The 19,144-nt window shown below is 39.1% G+C and overlaps 1 protein-coding gene across 1 annotated transcript; it reads right to left on the bottom strand.

Annotated features, from left to right (window-relative positions):
• Positions 1-1,797: 1,797 nt before the first annotated feature.
• CDC7 (cell division cycle 7) lies at positions 1,798-18,527 on the bottom strand. Its single transcript, XM_041483184.1, has 12 exons — positions 18,328-18,527; positions 16,718-16,870; positions 14,613-14,699; positions 12,725-12,860; positions 11,988-12,081; positions 11,735-11,877; positions 9,842-10,091; positions 9,199-9,294; positions 8,000-8,178; positions 6,703-6,785; positions 3,880-4,029; positions 1,798-2,921 (listed from the first exon to the last, which is right to left on the bottom strand). The coding sequence occupies exons 2-12, from the start codon at positions 16,809-16,811 to the stop codon at positions 2,545-2,547; spliced, it is 1,689 nt and encodes a 562-aa protein (XP_041339118.1). The 5' UTR covers positions 16,812-16,870; positions 18,328-18,527; the 3' UTR covers positions 1,798-2,544.
• Between the last annotated feature and the right edge of the window lie 617 nt (positions 18,528-19,144).

The raw sequence follows: 19,144 nt of genomic DNA on the forward strand, positions 1-19,144 counted from the left end.
TGCTCACTAGTAGAATGTAATGGCCAGAAAGGTGCTAGGAAAATAAATAGAAATATGCATTTGTTACCCTTTTCAACTAGGATGAACATAATAAACATGTCAGTTTCCTCACCTAGTCTGGCTTAGTACTGAGAATAAGCTAGTCTTCCCTATGCTAAATACACAGATGTATTTAGATTTGCTCCCAGCATTCTGTTCTGACAATTCTAGGTATCAGTTTCAATTCATCTCTCTCAAAGCCCATGCGGCTTTTTGCTGCCGTTTTTGGTTTCTGCCCAGTTTGTTACTAACCTTGTTTAGATGGTGTCCAGAACTTAACACCAACCAACCTATGGCCTCACAACCACTGAACATCTGTTGAATCTAATTTCTGTGCAGAACTTTTTCTAATTGCAGCTCTCATGGTACAAGATTCATGTTCAGTGTATAAATATCTCAAATCATGTATTTAAACTTTAAAGGAATCTTAGTACTTGGCTCTTATCTATAGTTTTTAGAGATTCTTAGAAACACAGCAGAGAGAAGCAGAAAATCCAGTGGCAACCACTGCTCAGCCTAGTGTTTTCTTGCTCTTTTCCTTAATTTTTTTTTTTTTTTTGGCATTTAACATTGTGCCTTCTGGCTTTCTTCTTCTGTGGAGTGTGGCAAAAAGTACTTCCTTAGCATATGCTAGTTGAAACACACTTTTCTTTTTACTTCATCCTTCCACTTGAAAAAGAATTCTTCACATTTTAAACAGCTGACTGGAAAAAGGAATACCAATGTTTTTCCAGCTTGTTATGGAGCTTAGAACTGTTCCTTACAAATTTCATTTACCCTTAGTGTTTTGGTAAAAACACCATTAGCAATGATTTTTCCTTTTTGGCTTTTAAATGAATGCAGAGGTTAATTGTGGGTCTGAAGGAGCTGCTGAAGGCAGTTAGCAGGGAAGCTCAAGAGCTGCAGTTGCTTAAGAAAGCTCACAAGAGATAGCTGACATATTTTCGCTTGTCAGCTGGTGCTCTCATAAGAGCATAGACAGCATGAGTGAATGTAGGAGGAAACAATACATCTGCAGACACTGGCAGACAGCATTGCTTGCCAAATTTGGCCACAGTTCCTTTAGATAAATAATTTCTCAGTGACGTGCTGTGTTGAAATTATATAAACAGCAAAAATTACAAGACCTGGGCCCCAGGGTCTTGAGGGTTTCAAGATTTTCTGCAATCAATATTCTGACATCTGCAAATATTTTTCCCCTAACAGCTGATGCCAGAAACAGAGCAACATTACCATTATTTTCTATGTATTCAAGATTTCTAAAATATTGAAATCTTGTCTCTTCAGCCCCAGTCCTGGTTAGGATCTTTGCACTAACATAGCCATCAGCTCATATGAGAAGGCTTTTACAAGAGTTATCAAAAGAAGCCTCTTACAACAACTGCATCAACATCTCTGTATTATGTTTCTGTCTCCAGAATCATCAAGGGGTTTAAAGAAACTTCTGTTGAACATGATGTAGCTTACTTTGCACATTGCAGGTATGGGATTTTCCTCCACAGGACCAGACAATAGCTAGTTAACTCTGTGGTAAGAGTTCCTTGATAGTTAATATAGTTCCACTATAAGAGCCATACACACTAGAGCTATCCAAAGTGTCTTCTCTCACTGAGGAATTTATGCAGGAAACCAATGTGGAAGACTCCCTGAACAGAAACATCCCACGGGAAAACCTTACCTGACTTTTACAGAAGCATCTCTAGACAATCTTTTGAAGTTATAAAACCAAATCATTTATTGAACAGGTATTTTTTGAAAATCAGTTTCCATAACAGAAATCAAACCTATGCCTGGAAGTCAAGACATCCTTGAAGGCAGCAGCTGTGGAACATTGACAGTTACCCATGGCACTGAGGAAACATGCAAAATGAGTAACTGCATTTATTACTATTTCCTAAGTAGCAAAGACCAGACAGGGATAAAAATGTACTTTTTAAAATTATGCTTTTCTTTTGATGATATAATCTCCAGCACCTGGCCTTTCCTCTAGCAACACTCCCAAAGTAATACTGTTCTCTGAAAATAGTCTGAACAAAATGAATACTCTTTCAGTCCCCCATGTACCAAACAGGAACAAAGCAGAGATGTGCAAGTACAGAAAAAAGTCTCTCAAACACTTTCTTATTTCAGTCTTACCTTAAGGCAAACTTGTAAATTTTAAGGGAATATCTTGAGAATTAAGCATAGAGCTTATGAAACTCTATTTTCTTTGTTGTTTTTGATCAGAGTTAACTTTCTTAGAGAACAGGTATGCACAGCAATAACCTCTCACAAGTGTCTTAGGATAAGACCACGTTAGTGATGTTTATGTAACTTTTGCATCTGCAAGTATTTCTTAAACTGACATTTGCAGTCTAACTGTACAAGACAAAATTTCAGTAGTTCAGAGCACAGTGTGACATTATTTCAGTGAGCGTAAATGCTGAGGGCAACAAGGTAAAACTGCCTCAGGGTTTCATTTCCACACAAAACATATGAAAGGAACAACAAAGTTAAGTTATCTTCTCAGAGCCTTATGCCTTTAAAAAAAGGATGCAGTAAAGCCTCTTTTGCAGTTATTCTTGTTGCAGGGTTTAAGTCTAATAGCTTATCAAGTAGGTCATATGCTTCATCAGGAACCTGATCCCATCCTTTCATGTCAGTTGCCTTTGTTTCCAAAGCACCATCACCTTCCTGAAAACTCTCTAAATGTTGAATTTGTTTTCCAAGTGTCGCAGAAGCACAGGGTTTGTCTGCTGCAACTGACAAAGCTGTGTTGTTTTCAGACCTGCTGGGCCCTTCCCCCTGAGATCTCTTACAGCTGCTGTTTGTTCCTCTCAGCTTTTCACAGAGGGTTCGTAGGTTTTGAGTTGGGACAACTTGGGTGCACACAACTGATTTTCCTAGGGAAAAGAAGTTGTACAGGAAGCCACATTTTATTATACTTTCTATGCAACAGTAACTTTTATTTCAGAGAAACTTCATGTCTCAAAGTATAACTGGCATGAAAGAAAAACATCCCAAATCTATGAAAGAACCAAATCCAGCCCCCCACGCCTCCACACCAGCCCTGCTGTTACAGAAGCAGCCGCTGAGAGTCAGAAGGGGTCATCATCTCAGTTCTGCTCAGAACAAAGAGCTTTGGGTTATGTGAAGTTATGTAGTGACAGGTTGTCAGCCACCCTGTACACAACTTTTTGCATTTCACTGTCATTATAACAGAACTGAAGACAATTAAATACCCTGATTTTTACACCTCTGTCTGGAGAATGAGAATTGATGCTGGCAGTTACTCACCTAGGTAGCAAGTGCTGCAGCATTTAGCCTGCAAGCAATTAGGGGAATGGTTATTTGGATATTTTGTGGTGATTGTGTCTTTTTTTAACAGGCCAGCTGTTGGGTATTGGGTTTTTAGCTTGTTTGTTTGTTTGTTTTACTGTGCCTTTTGGGGAAAGGGGTAGGGGGGAAAGCAAGGTTTACATCATCTAAATTTTAAGTCACATTGACTTAAGCCTCCAGGCAAAATTTTGTAGAAATAGAAACACTGTCTCAAGAATTCTAACCAAATGCCAGTAGGAAACATTTCGTTGGCATACTTCACCTCAAGTAGCCCTAACTTAGTGAAAGGCAGTAGGCAGGTTGAGAAAACTATGGCATAAAGTACCCCATACACACATTGTAAAAGACAGAAAAACACAAAACTGTCTTAAAAGTCTGTCAGTATATACTTCAGAAAAACGTGATTTACTTCCAAAATTACTCTCAAACCTAAAAATATATTTATTTACACAAAAAAATTGATTGTAAATCACAGCATTAAGTAACATTTTCCCCCTTCCCCCATAATAAAGGTTTGCATACCAAAAGTTCTAGCAGCCTGAATGGTTTCTCTGGATCCACGAACTGTCATGATTTGTGCCAAAGCAGTTAAATCATCACTTGCTTTGAAAAATGGATACCGTCCACTGAGTAGAGAGAGGAATATGATTCCTGCAGACCACATGTCTATTGCTGCAAAGGAAAGCAAATTTATTAACAACTAAACTCATTTTCATCACAAACAAAGTCTCAACTTTAAAAATAAATTATGATCTGAAAAGTTTCTATCAGCAAAAGTTATGTTCTAAAGTACTTCTTTAGTCACATAGACAATACTTCAGATAAGACTGCAAATTTCTGTAATTAGATTGAAGAATAATTTCCTACTTCGATGAAGAGGAAGTTTTTTTCATATGAGTAATTTCATTAACTTGCTGAACTTAAAATGAACCAAAACAATGTTTGAAGTTGTTTTACCTGGGAAGATGAGAGAGGGCAAATGAAATGTCTGGTTTGATATGTATTTAACTTTACTTCATATGAAGAAAGCCTTATTATAAGGTTTATAAATGAAAAACAACTCACAAATGTTTGTGAAGCAATTTTTGGGGACTGAGGCTGGCACAGGTAGGCAGTACCAAGAAATTGATCTTATTATGAACTTTGTTCTTCTCTAATATGAACTCACTTGACAAGATAGGCAGTTTAAAACCATAATAGTTCAAAGTTATTCATCACTTTCATTGTGTTATGAAGAGTACAGAGAGTACTTTGGGGAGAGAGGCCAAAGCCTGATGGAAACTTCAGTGCTGGAAGTTACAAGAATACCTGTCTGCCACAATTTTTTTGGCTCACTAAGGTGCACATTTTAGGAGATGGCAAGGAAAGTGAAGGAGAGAGTTTGAAGAATCTCAAACTCCAAAGAGAAAAATTAACAGTTGAGAAATAGAGGCATGTTCATCCTAGTCCTGTTGAAAAAAGTAAGTAGCAAAATAGGTAGTAATTAATTTGAACATTTTAATTAGAAACACTCAGCACAGGACTTTGATTTGAAAAAAAAGTATTACGTTGACTTTAGTTGCAAAACCAGATTTTATGCATTTTATTAAAAAATAAAAATCCAAGTTAATCATTTGGCACAATTTACAGTGGAAAGGTTTTCAGCCTTCTGCACAGTTCCTGTAAAAAAGTTTTAGTATCATCTTTCCAACAGTGATACAGTAATACTGTCTGTTTGAGGGGCCATGTGTCCCCCTGAGGATGTGGTTGGGTAAGCTGGAGTAATCAAGGTCAAGACCTTTGAGAAGGTTTAATTATATGACTCCTGCTGAAATTATAAGGCTTTATCCATCTGAGTGGGCAGTAAATCCTAGCTCCACAATTGTGGTAGAGCTGTGATCATCAGCAGAGTGCAAGATCTTGTGGAATGATATCAAAATCATGATTCCTCCCTATGCTATTGTCTAGTGCGTTATCCAGCTAGTGAGGAAAGGGAAGCAAGGGACAAACCAAGGGAAAGTGTAACTGGACCTGTGAATCCTCAGCTTGGGAATTTGGGTTGTACTCCCAGCACTGTGAACCTGGGTCACATGTGCTGTAGTAGCTCTGGGTAGAGTTAGCTGGATTCAGCCAATAACTTGGTGTCAGCACGGAGGCCAAAACCAAGAGTAAGACTGGCAGGAGTAAAGGAGGTGACTCCAGCAGCCCCAGATGAAAGTGGACAGTACTACATGCTAGTTCAAATAAAACATAATATCATAAAATTAGTGTACCCAGTTGTAGTTAAGGTCTTTGCTGCCTCAATTTTGTCTAGACAGATTCAGAGATTGTCTCAACTTGTCCTAGGTTTCTGGATGACTGCTAGCCCATAAAGCTGGCTGTTACAGCACAGGCACAAGAACTCCAAACAAGCTGCCATACCTTTGAAATCCCAGCCACACCCACAGCACAGATGTTGTTTCAAACAGCAGTAAGCTATCTAGGCATAAGCTGATCAAATATATTGTTAATTCTATTCTGAATGTGTGTACATACTTTACTGAAAATTGACAACTTTCTCAAAAGTTATTCAGAAAAAAAATGGCTAAAACCTTATGTTTTAAATCCAGTTTTTGAGGACATTTCTATTTTTTTGTAAGTCAGAACTCCTGGCCATACACCAAATATTTAATGGGTAACTTTGCTTCTGTTGGCTCTCCATCCTGCAGGTAGGCACAACCTCTCCCACCTTGCTTGCACCAGGTAATGCATTAACCATCCCTCTGTCCTGCCCCGCTATTTACCCAAACCACTGAATCTTATTAAATAAATTTTAACACAGGGAAATTAAAATTTTAGTTCAAAAAATTACAGCATTTGCACACCAGCTACTTAAACCATTAGCAAAAAGTAAAAATACGATAAAAAGTCATTAAATGATGCTTTCTAGAACACACTTGCAATTACACCATTAATTACACCTGCTATGGCAGCATATGTTACAACTTGCCTAGCAAAGGCTAAACAATGTTCCCTCTCCCCAAGATTTATTCAAGATTTTTCTTGAACAAATAAGCCAAGAACCTTAATAAAAAATTCTTCTTTCTTTTCAAATATGTTGTATTCAACTCCTGCACATGGCACTACCTCTCAAATGAATAAATACACATTCAAGTTGCAAACACAGGAAAAATATTCCTGAATTGTTCTTCCTCTGAATAATAAACTTTTAATTAAAATCAGGAAATACTTGAAAAGCATTAGAAGGGATGACAAATGAATTTCACAAGTTAAAAAATCCTCCCATAAAAAAAATAACAAAGTATGCACAAATGAGAAGGATGAAAAGGTGAAAAAAGCCATTTGTTTGGGTCAGTTGGGCAGTACCTGTGGTCTGAGTGGGGCACTTTGTTAATACCTCTGGTGCTCTGAATCCAGGCGTTCCTGCCCTGGGAGCCACTTGCTGACGCCTTGTAATAAGAGACAAATGTATTTAGAATGTAAAAGTTGATAAGTAAGTTCTAAATCTAATAATACTTACTATTATTTTTAGAATATACTTGTGTAAGGTGTGTAAATAACCTAACCCTGCTTTATTCAAGTTTTACAAAGGTTTCAAGCATCTTATCTAGCATGAAATCCTAAGATACACACATAATAGCCTTATTATCTATTATATTTTAATTATATTAACTAGCATAAGATAATACCAGAGAAATACATATTGCATACTTAATTCACAACGACCTTTTCTTAGTTTCATCTAAGAAAAGTGTCATTTTTGTTAAAGGCTTGTCTTCATGGGAAACTTGAAGCTGAGGGTAATTAACCCTCAAGGCAAAAAGTATGTGAGATTCTTGAATGTGGATGCTATGGCTTTGTGTTAGTGCAGAGCAACCCAAGGGTTGTTCTCAGTGTTGCCAAGAATTTACTTTTTGTTGGATTAATTAAAAGGGGCAAGGTTATCATTATTTAAAAGATCATGTGTGCATAAAAGGCAGTAGTAGATCTAACCAAAACTACCTGCAGATAGATGGAGTTTAACTCAGCTACTGAGATTCTGCAGCATGAGGCACTGGAACAGGTTGCCCAGAGATGCTGTGGATGCCCATCCCTGGCAGTGCTCAAGGCCAGGTAGGATGTGGTTTGGAGCAGCCTGGTCTAGTGGGAGTTGCCTCTGCCCATGGCAGGGGTTTTGGAAAAAGATGACCTTTAAAAGATGACCTTTTCTTTCCAACCCAAACCATTCTGTGATTCTGTTAGTTTTTTAGATGAACAAATACAAAACAATCATGCTTCCTTTTTATTCTACATTTCATGATTTCCAGAATCCCGACTGTTGCTATAATTTAGGCCTATTAGACAACTACTAAATGACAGAATTTAGAACACTTTTCTAAGTGTTGTAATTAACTCAAGGGATTTTCTACAGCAGATGTAGGTGAATAAATAAACACAACAAGAAAATAACTACCAGTGAATCTTTCTAGCTGCAGATAGCAATTAACTAATCCATGAATTCCATGAACTATTTTTGTTTAAAAAGAGCATACTCAGTGTTTTAAGGGCTGCATAGATCAAATACTATCTTTCACTTACTAAATCAGCAGTCTAGTAAATCTAAGTTTCTGACTTTGCTTGACAGCAGAGTAGACAATTTTACAACATTATCAAAGCAAATTACCTTGAAAGGCAAACACTGCAAACTCTGTCCGTTGCATAACAGTCACAGAGCAGGTTTAAAGGGGAACCACTGGCAGCTTTCCTGGCTGCCCCATTGCTCACAGTTTTGGTAGAAATCATCTTCTTCTTTGTTACTAACTTCCTAGATGAAACATCTATCATCTTTGATTGTTTTATGAGCTGCAATGGAGATATTTTAGAGAAGGTGACATATTTAAGAAGTTTCCCTTTACATATAGATAGGACAGTTCCTAAAATACTGACTTAACAAATACTGATGAACAAGAAGAATTTTAGAACAGAGAGCAAACCTCTTTAACAGTATCAAAACTACTATAAAACAGACACTGGAACTTCCTAGATAGACTGACTTCCTCCCGTTCAGAAGACATTTTCACTGTTTACTGAAAAACCAATATATATTAGATATTTTGAAACTACAAGGCAAGTATTTTTCAAGTTAGTATAGTGTTTCAAGATTTTTGGCTCAACATGAGAATAAGAAAAAAATATGAAATGACACAGCAACACACCGACACTAACTCTAGTTCTACAATAAAATACCATAAACCAAACCCTCTAATTAGTTGGGGTTTCCCCCATGTCATATTAAATACTAATTACAGAAAAATAGTTGCAAGTTTTAGCTCAGCTTCAACTGCAAAATATTTTTTTTAAAAATGTCGTGAGGTAAGTAGGGAGTGGTTTAGCACAGGAACAGCTCCCCAGGGCAGTGGTCACAGCACCAGCCTGACAGAGCTCAAGAAGCTTTTGTACAATGCTTTCAAGCGCAGGGTGTGACTCTTGGGGTGTCCTCTGCAGGGCCAGGAGTTGGACTCAATGATCCTCATGGGTCCCTTCCAACTATTTTATGATTGTGATTCTGATTGTGACTATTTTATTTTGTGATTCTATTATTAGCTGCACAGATAAATGTATAGGAAAAAATATTAACTTAGCATCCAAACAAGGTCAGCTAGGGAGACAGCTACGGAACTCCTTGTTTAGGAGCTTCAAAAGGGACTGAAACAGAAATGAAAAATTCTTTGAGCTTTCCAGGAAAGACACACTTAATAGTCTGCTCAAAACATTTTAGTTCCACAGCATTCTGGAGCAGTGCTCAGTCTTACAGAACGACCAGTTCTATACTTTTTCAAATATGCAGCAGATTGATCCTAATGATGAGTCAATACTTCTTACTTTTGTGCTTGAGTTCTCCTGGTATGTGGAGCTGTAGACATTGAAATTCCTCTCTCCGAAGACAGAGCGCTGGACAGAATGGTGCACAGAGTCCTCCTACAAGACCAGCAAAAAGGACAATAAGGATCCTGTTTAACAGGCATCTGGGTACTGACAGTTCAAAAAGAAGTGTGGAGTGTCATAAAACAAGAACAGCCGCATGTAAGTAATTTTCAGGCATCAGGTTACTGTGGATGAAGAAACATGGTCTAGACAGAACAGCAAACATGTTTACAAAACCAATCACACCTCTGAAGTGCCCCAAGATGATCCAAGTGTAGTCTGTACTGCACTTGTCATGCACCCAGTAACTAAACATAGGTGAATGATTATTGGCTTGGAGAGGCGTTTCCCCATCCATGTCTCTAAAAAGGATTTAAGGCTGTCTATACAGTAACTTAATGTTAGGGTTTGATACAGCCTTCAGCACTGTATTACATCTAAAAGATAATGGTGAAGCCAATAGTTGTGTAGAAGCAGCTCCTTAGATATCAACACTGTGCTGCATGCAGGCTCAGCTTCTGTGCAAGTACTGCATCTCCCCCTGTTGGATGAAGGAACACATTAAACATATACAACAGCATTAATGAAAGAGACTGAGAACCTTTCCTCCTCTTCCTTGTTTCATCTGTACTTTTGAAAGTGAGCTGGACCTTCTATCAGCTGCTTTTGAGGCTGGCTGTTGAGCTGTCTGTTTAGGTGCTGTGACACTGACAGAAACCCCATTTCCCAAGGTTACAATGGGATTAGTCTGCAAGCAACTTCCCTGCTGGTCTTCAGAGTGGGCAGTTTTAAGAAGCTCAATTTTTGTATCAGGGGTTCCTTGTGCCAAGCCAAAATCTACCAAGGCATACCTGAAAAGACAAATTCAGAATCAGGAGTCACAAAGTATCTATAAGTCATTCAATTACTTACTTACCTTTCACATTTCATTCAATGTTGCTTATCTGTACTGTTGCCAGCATCACAGTCCTATTTTCTTCCTTCTCCTCCTACTGACCCATCTTACCTATCTCCTCAATGTTTTCACCCTACACCATTGTTCATTGTTTCTTGTCCCAAAATCTTATCAAGTGCCTCCTTCCTCCAAAAGTATTTAAAAAACTATTTCCAGCAACTCCTTTCTGAAGTTCTTCTAATCCTACAGCCCTGAATCTTCAGCCAGCAGTCATGTGCAAGTGACTCTACTCTTGCAGGATTCCCACGGGCAGAGGACACAGGTAGCAGTGAAGACAGACCAGACCAACAGTGCTTAAAGTTTTGACAGAGTTCTGGCAAATACTACTGGAATTTACTTTAGTCTTCAAACAGGTAAGGCTACATTAGTTCACACTTCAGATCTGTCTCTAAGAGAATTATTTTTTGCTGCAACCAGTACAGAGACAATCCATCTGTCACTGGGTCTCAAACTCAACTCCACGCTCTAAACGCAAAGTAGAGATTAAGGCTCAAAAAAATGCAGGAAGAGCAAAATGACAGTACGTGTTCATTTTGACAGATTAAAAAAAAAACCAAAACAGTATTTCTCAAAATCTTAAGCTTTCAGTTTGGCCAAATACAAGCAAATCTCCCCTACAAACTTTCACTGCATAGAATCACAGAAACATTTATGCTGGAAAAGACCTTTAAAATCAAGTCCAACTGTTAACCCCGCTCTGCCAAGTCCCACAAAACCATGTCCCTAAGTGCCTGGATCTACAGTCTTTTAAATTCCTCCAGGGATGGTGACTCAACCACTTCCCTGGGCAGCCCATTCCAATGCTTGATAAACTTTTTTCTAATATTTAATCTAAACCTTCCCTGGTGCAACTGGAGGCTGTTTCCTATCATCACTTTTTACTTGGGGATGTGCATCCTGCTACAGTGCTTTGTTTTGGACACACTCCAACACCTCAGTGTCTCAACTTTACAAGCACAATGCTAACAAATACAGGTATAGCACTGCTAGCACTGAAGCATTCTGTCCATTTCAGCTCTTCACAAAGAAGCAGTACCTCACTTTTTACAATCTTTGAATTTTGTAACTTGCAGGCAAAAGAGCCAACTCTACTAGTTATAAACATTAATTCAATGTAAAGTGAAAACAGCCCAAAGCCAGCTATCTTACCTGTATCAGTTTTGCTCTATCCACTATTAGAAATGTACAAGAATCATTCGGTGCACCACAAGTTACAATTAAATTTATTAAAAAAACCTCCATATTTATTTTTCTCATTTTTATTTGAAAATGTAGTACTTTTAATCAGTAGTAAAATCTTCATTTTATCAGGTCTTTGTCACTCTATGAAGCAGATAATACATTAAGTAAAAAACAATCCTTCCCTTTTTAAGTCCCTTAACAGTGAAAGAAAAATTTCACAACTAAAACCCCACATTTTTAGCTTTATTATTTAAGCACATGTTATGCAGCTGGAAGGAAAGAAGCCTAAATGCCTAATTGACTATGTTCTGCCAAGGCACACATCCCCAGATGAGATCACAGTATGGCCAGACTCACTTTTTTAGCTGCCTGTTGTAGAGGAAGTTGCTGGGCTTGACATCACGGTGAACAATACCGAAGTGATGAATGCGCCTCAACGCTTTAAACAGATTAAACATGTATTCCCTCACTTCTTCAAAGGAAAGGGAATTCAAAATGTCCTGAAAGAATATTTGGATACTATAATTTATACAATCATAGAATAATTATAGAATAATTATGCATCTTCTTTTAATTAAATATTTTACTACATATCAAGTCTGAGACTCACCAAGAAGGACTCATGCTCCAGATATGGCATAACAATAACAACGTGATCATTTTTCCTAAAGCAGTATTTAACTCCCATAACATTATCTTGTCCCCTAGAAGAAAAGTAGTAATACTGAACAAAGACCAGAAGATAGATGTTTATTTTCCTTTATTTCTTCAAAATAAAAACTTCAGTCAGGCATTCTTTTATAATCCTAATTTATATTTTCACAGCAGTCTTATCAGCAATCAGCACTTGTGCTCTTGCTGCTCATAGCTATGTTCCATTTGACCTCCATTTTATGCTCCATTCTGCAGTTTGGAATAGAACTGTACAGATTAACTGTGGGGCTGTGGTTTGTAGTTACCACTGTAATTAATACAGGCCCTAACTTTCATGATCCTACTACTTTAAGAAAGTGCTATTCAGCACACTCCACCAACAAGTATCCATTCCTAAAACCACATTTCTAATGAAGTGATTCTTTTTTCCAAGCATTTCAGAACTGGAACTTTGTTACCACAAAGATATATAATGGAATTTCTCAGCTGGTAAATAGAGCACCCCTCCAAACTGAGACGAGCAGCAAAGGGCATCTGTGACAGGTAAGACACTCCTTTTGTTATTTGCTCTCAAGGAAAAGAATGTATACATGTGTGGTTAAAAACAAATCAAGAGAAGTGACAAAACTTAAATACAAAACAGTGAGACAACGTTCAGCAGTTATGAAAATCATAATTTTTTTGTTTATGTACCCTGCCACTGTGAGGCACTGAAGTTCAGCAGCTATTCGCAGAGGGTGGCTGGTTGGAATCAAGTGCTTCAGGGCCATTTTCTCCTCATATCCTGTTTGTAGCTGTGCTGTGGCCAAGTAAACAGAACTAAAAGTACCTGTAAACAAAGGAGAAAAAAAACTGTCTTCAACATTTTTAATTAGGTCAATGCAGATTTTTACAGAAGTGATCTAACTGTTCACAATCCGGCACTACACTTGATACTACATCAAAAGCAGATTCTAGAAAAGAAAAATCCAGTTCCTTTTTTCTAATACTGAATATACTGATCTTGTATACAAGTTTTTTATGTCAGTAAAAATGCAAATATAACACTGTCTAACTTGCCTGGGACACAGTGCTCTTTGAATGTAAATTTCCTATCTTTGATTTGCTTTCTTGTTTAGGTAGCTTACTTTCATCTGACATCTAACTCCTCTCCCTACAATGTAAGAGGACTATATAATGCTAATCTGAAAAGCACTGCCAGTGCTATTCAAAGCACTTCTGAAATTGCTACATTTTCCTTAATTCTCTAGCTTATCTGTAAAGTAAGGCTTCCCACATGATGTGTAACTGCACTGTTTATTTGCCCAGAGCATTTTACCACATCCAATGTGATACACTTGCTTGAGAAAGGGAGTATTCAGCCTGTATGATATCTTACCCAGCCATTTAATTTTAAGGATATCCTAATAAGCATCTTAGGAGGTTAATTTGTCCTAATGATCTGAGATGCCTAAACATACAAATTAAAGTGTTCTTCCATATGAATAAAGAATAGAAATTACTTTTGATTACATTAAGTAATGTGTTTGCATCGTGCTGGTTCAACAGTATGACTGTAAACATACATCACAATGCCAGCAAAACCAAACTACTTCACACAGACATAAAAAAATCCCAAACAACCTGGAGACCCATACCTTCAACAGCATTGATTGCACCAACAAGGGTTACCAAATTTGACTTAAGACATTATTTTCGGTGGTGAGAACTACTAAAGTGAAAGTGATTCCACAGTGGAATCCTAAGTTGAAACATGTTTTCTCATAATGCTGTTGTACTGCAAATGGTATTTTTAAAAAACATTGTTTGCTCCCAAGAGTAAAATCAGACTATTATTTATAACCAGAAATTTTGTTGAACTACACTATCTTTTTTATGATAGGTAAAAGTTTTTTTATTTTACATTCCTGTGGGGAATGGAGCTGGGGGTTTTAAGTAGTTTGCTGGTTTTTGAAACAAAAACTCTTAGGCATCTAAAAAAGTGCTGAAATTCCACACTCAGAAGTATCTGAATCTATTTATAGTCATGGCTGACACTAATTTAAGGTATTCGCAATACTGTCTTGTTGAAGGCAAGGTGAAGAGAAGCACTCTAAAATTTGACACTGTATGTCTTCAAAAATAAAAAAGTTGTTCATTTTTTAAGTAAAGCAGCTCAACCTTTCACTTCTACCCAACAGATTTTAGTAGAGACAAAGCTAACTTAAGGAACACCAATTATGTCAAAACACAGCTACACATAAGTAAATCTTTCTCATGTAAGGGAGAAAATGAATGGATTTTTAAGACTATTTACTTGAATCTACCTCAAAAATTTTTAATTGCCAAAATTGGAATGCTGTTTTTTTTTTTTTTTAAGGCTTTAATATACCAGATTTACAAGAAAATATCTTGAAAGTGTTCCTAATTAATATACCTATATGTTCAGAAACATATTAGAATTCCTACAGAGACCATACAGTAAGTGAAAAAAAAGGCATTTGGCTTAAATTGTTTATATTGGGATCTTCTATGTACACTTTTTAAGCTAGAAGTGCCAAAAGAAATCTTAACTCTAAGCAAGATAAAATGAAACATTTACCTTCCCCGATTTTTTCCTTTATTTTGAACACATTTACAAGCTGTGGCACTGCTTCATAAAGTTTTTCAATATCTTTTTTTACTCCTGCTGTGGGAAGAATGGGGAAAGTAAGTTAGGAATTTTATTACTTGATTCAATATCTCACCTATCTTGGAGATCACAAATTACACTTCATAGGACTGTGGATTCACATACACAGAGTTAAAACCAGCACAAAGGTATCTTATCCTGTTGACATTACCATGTGGATACTTGATATTGTTGTTCTTCATTACACTCCTTTCTAAGCTGCAGCATTTAAACAATTTTTTCTTACTTATCTGACAGATAGCATATTCTGAGAGGGCAAAAGCTGCCTGGTTTGTAGGACACCTCCAGCTCATCACTAAATGTTTCCATGGGATTTGCAACAGCAATTTGACAAAAGGCAAAACTGTAAAAGTTGTTTCTGTAAGCACAAGTGTAAATCCATCAGATGCAAATCACAAATGCAGAAAAAGCAGTATTTTTTAGATATTTTTAACACTGGTAATGCAGTCCTTCCCACTGTTACTTATAATAGTTGGCAGCAAAGCCCATGTTTGCTCTGCATTTTGGCTGCTGCACTTCATGCTGCAATCACTAGATGGCACGACAAGGATGCTGTACCGTATTATTTCAAAAAAATCATGTCGTATTCCATTCAGTTTACAAATACTTGTTGTTCAAGCCTTTCCTATACCCCACATAACAATTAATTTCTTTTGAAGCTATCAATTGTGTAGAGGCTGTGACTAATTTCTGTGAACCAGGGGTAAAGAATATTTCAGTATAGAAAACTAAGCACAAACTGGTATTTGTGAAAAGTCGATCAAATGTGTATACATTTTTCATCCTAAAAATAAATAACTAATTAAATTTAGCATAAACAGATAAATTGTAATCTATTCTATGTGTAAAAATGGATCATGTTTCACCAGGGCAGTAAGCCATAAGCAATAAGATTTTTTTTTCTTTTAAATCACAGATATGCTAGAATCAAAGCATGGATTAGCATGCATCCCTAGCCTTCTATGTAGCTTACTGTAAACAACAACAAAAACTGCCTAAAGAACACTTTCTTCCTGTAAAAGCCCAATAAATTAGCTAGTAATTCAAGTAATATTTAACTCTCAATTTAATTTTTTATTATTTCAAGATTTTATAAAAACTAACATACTAAAAATGCTTCTGAGAACTGAAACCTGCTTCCTCACTTAACTATTTACATATTTACATGATTTTTTTTTTCCTTTAAGTTGTTCTCTCTGCTTCTTCAAATTATTTTAAGACACTTTGGGAAATATTTCAGGAATTAAAAAATCCTAAGGTATATACTAACAACCACAGAGAACTAACTCAACTGCTGTGGAATCTGCCAGATACTCCATTTTGTCCAACACTGAATTCAGATTCCTCCCTGGAGAGAGTTAAAGCTGTCAGACCTCTTCAAGCAGGGTGGCAGAGGCTGCAGTGCCTACCCAAGGCACTGACAGCATTTAGGAGCTCAATGGAACTGGTTTGTGTGAAAGAGAGAATTGCTGGAAAAAGTCAGTGACTGTCCTTGTTGAAAGACAGGAGTGTAATATCACCTGGTCTGTCCTGGGGCCTGGATCCTCAGCTGGGTACAGAGAACATGCAGTCATTGTGCCATCAGGGTAATAATACTAATAACATTAGCCAGCATTTTCTGTGAGCAGATTTTAAAGTGATTTCTTCTCATATTTACAAAGCAATACAAACACTATTCAGCATCAATCTGGGCAAAATACTGGATTCACTTGTCCAGTCAGTTTTATTCTCAAGGGCTGGCTTTTTTTCATTCTGGTATCCTCCTATAATAACATGTTCTGTAATATATAAATGGTAGGTTTAGCAAAACTGCTGTTGCTGAAGTTTTGTAACACACAAACAGCAGGAATAACCTTAAAATCAAAAGCAGCCTCAAATGTTTTCATTTCATTAATTCTTTATACAAGAGGATCGTATACAGACAGGCTTATAATCGATACTGAAATTTCCCTGAGTGATGAAGCAGCATGTCAGCAACAAAATGTAATGTTGACAATCCCTGTTTCAGCACATACCTGAGAGCTTGCTGTTCTGCTCAAGATTCCCGTGGAAGTCTTCAGCCTGCTGAGGGTGCTGTTCATCACAGGGAGACTTCAGCACAGTCTCCATCACAAAACAAGTCTCAAGTAAAAAAAATTTCCAAGACTTCGAGGGCCACTTCTGGACACCTGGGGGAGCAAGCATATCTGGTGAGACATTTCCTAGCCCTGCACTCAGTTCCTGAGATGAGATTTAGGGAGTCTGGGGAGTTCCTCTGTACTAGCTAAAACAAAGTGCCACCCACCATCCCAGTGAAACAGCAAACCAGTAAAGCAACGGGGAGGGAAAGGGAAGGAAGACTTCAGGATAAGCTTAAATACAGCTGATTTTCTTCTCTTGTTTTTCCTCATTCACATTAAAGCATTGTCTTTTCCCTAAAGTTTGCTTTGAAAGGCAAGGAATGCATGTACACAGAAATAGCTGCACTGCACTGCGCACTGCAAAAGCTATAGACAGCCAGAAAGACTGAAAGAAATTATAAGAGAAAAAAATACCTTCTCCATATGAGAGATCTCTCCCTCCTAGACAAATTTAACAAAACGCATAATTATTCATTGCCCTCTCACCACAAGAAAAATAGAACATGCTTATTTTGAAATGCTCCTTCCCAAATCTTGGAAACACTACATACAACTGTGAACTATTAAAGCCCACTAGTACTGTGCAATCAAAAAACCCCTGATAATCCCTTTTCAGGAGCAAAAGAGTGTCAGGGACTCCCAGGGCAGAACAATTAGTGATAAGCAAGCCTGGAAGCAGCAGCTCTTGCAGTTCCTCAAAACTGGTTCCATTCAAAAACTTTCCTTCCTTGTTACTTTGCCAAACTTTTAAAGATCTGGATGAACTTTTCCACACGGGGGAAACAAATTCTGAAAAACTCCTGATGAAAGGATTCATCCGTTTCAGCTGTGGAGCCAGAAATACATTTTATCCCCAAAGAATTTGAGCTCCCTTTACTCTGTCATCCTTGTGTAACAACAGGGACAAGAGGCAGGAGCCGTCTCTTTCGAGCCCCGTTTTCTGCTGGGGCTCTGGCGGAGAGGGACTCGCACACTACTGGAACGCGACTAGGGTGGGTTCTGATCTCGCACAGGTAGGCACTCGCCGTGCTAGTGCTGAGCAGGCCGATTAGCCCGTTCCAAACGCGGGCCACCACGGCCTCAGCAGCAGCGCAGGGACTGCAGGTAGCACACGCCGGTACGGAGCAGCCGCTACAGGCCGGCAGGAGCCGGCGCACACCCAAACCGCGCTGCGGCTCGTGATGTCAGCGGGGCCGCGCCGAGCGGGAACACCCCGAGCTCCCCACGGCCCTCACGGGGCAGCCCCTGCCGGCGAGGCCCGGGCCAAGCGCACGCCGCGGGCTTCCCCATCGGCCCCCGGGCTCACGGGGTGCAGACGGGCCCTCCGGCTGCCCCGCGGAGCCGTCACTCAGCTCCGCTCCGGCCGGGCAGGGGAGCCGCCCCCGCGGGCATGGCGGGCACTGGGAGCAGAGTGTGCGCGGAGCGGGGCCCCCAGAGGAGCGGCGCGGCTCGGTACGAGCGAGGGTGAGGGGGTGAGGGAGGGGGAAGGAGCGGGGGACACTCACGCGGACACCGGCGCGCGCCGGGGTTTTGCTGCTGCCGCCTTTCGCGCCCGCCGCCAATCCCGGCCCTCGGCGGAAGCCGCGGCCCCTGCCAATGGCGGCGCCGGGCGGGGAAGGGCGCGCTGCCATTGGCCGGCCCGAGGGGCGGGGCCCGCCCGGAGCGGCGCGCGCGGGCGGGGCGGGGCGCGGCCTGTGCCCCCCGAGCCCGGCCCGCTCCGGGAGCGGCGCTGCCCGCCGTGCCCCAGGCACACAAACCGTGCTTGTGCCTTAGACTTCGTTTGCAGCGTGTGGTTATTGCGAAATAATCCGACCACAAGTTCCCAATAAATTCTCGTTCTCTACGGCTCTGCTATAAATTCAGCCAGATGACCCGAAGGCCTAGGAATGGCTCCGCCTACACCATTGTAACGGGGCTTGGCTGGCAGCTTCGCCTTACTGCCTGAGTACACGACAGAAAGGATCGCACAGAATACAACATTAAATTTGTACCTTGGCTCTGGCCTGAGCTGTAACTGCTGACCAGCAATGAGCAGGACTAGGAAACTCAGTGCAACTGTTTCAACTATGCACTGTAATATTTCCTGATGTTTTAAGTAGTTGGATTTTATTGAAAGTAATGCAGTTGTATGCTTGTAAATGAAAGAATTTAGCACTTCTTGTCTATTACCCATTTTTGGTCAATATTCTTTTTTTAAAGATAAAATAATATTACTCTTGTTGAAGAGTAGCTGCACTGCACTTGATAATACATAGATCTCTTGTTCACTAGAATATGAACTGAAATGATCTTGTTTATTGCATGATTCAGGCAGAGATCTAT

The sequence above is a fragment of the Pyrgilauda ruficollis genome, unplaced genomic scaffold, assembly GCF_017590135.1.
Source record: "Pyrgilauda ruficollis isolate IOZ18807 unplaced genomic scaffold, ASM1759013v1 scaffold6, whole genome shotgun sequence".
NCBI lineage: Eukaryota > Metazoa > Chordata > Aves > Passeriformes > Passeridae > Pyrgilauda > Pyrgilauda ruficollis.

Bases quoted from the DNA above. Each gene is read 5' to 3' on its own strand.
- CDC7 (XM_041483184.1), bottom strand. From the start codon at position 16,811: ATGGAGACTGTGCTGAAGTCTCCCTGTGATGAACAGCACCCTCAGCAG. The intron at 12,861-14,612 runs GTAAATGTTTCA...CTTTGTTTACAG, and splicing joins AAAGGAAAAAATCGGGGAAG to GTACTTTTAGTTCTGTTTAC. The intron at 8,179-9,198 runs GTAAGAAGTATT...TCTCCATTGCAG, and splicing joins AGGAGAACTCAAGCACAAAA to CTCATAAAACAATCAAAGAT.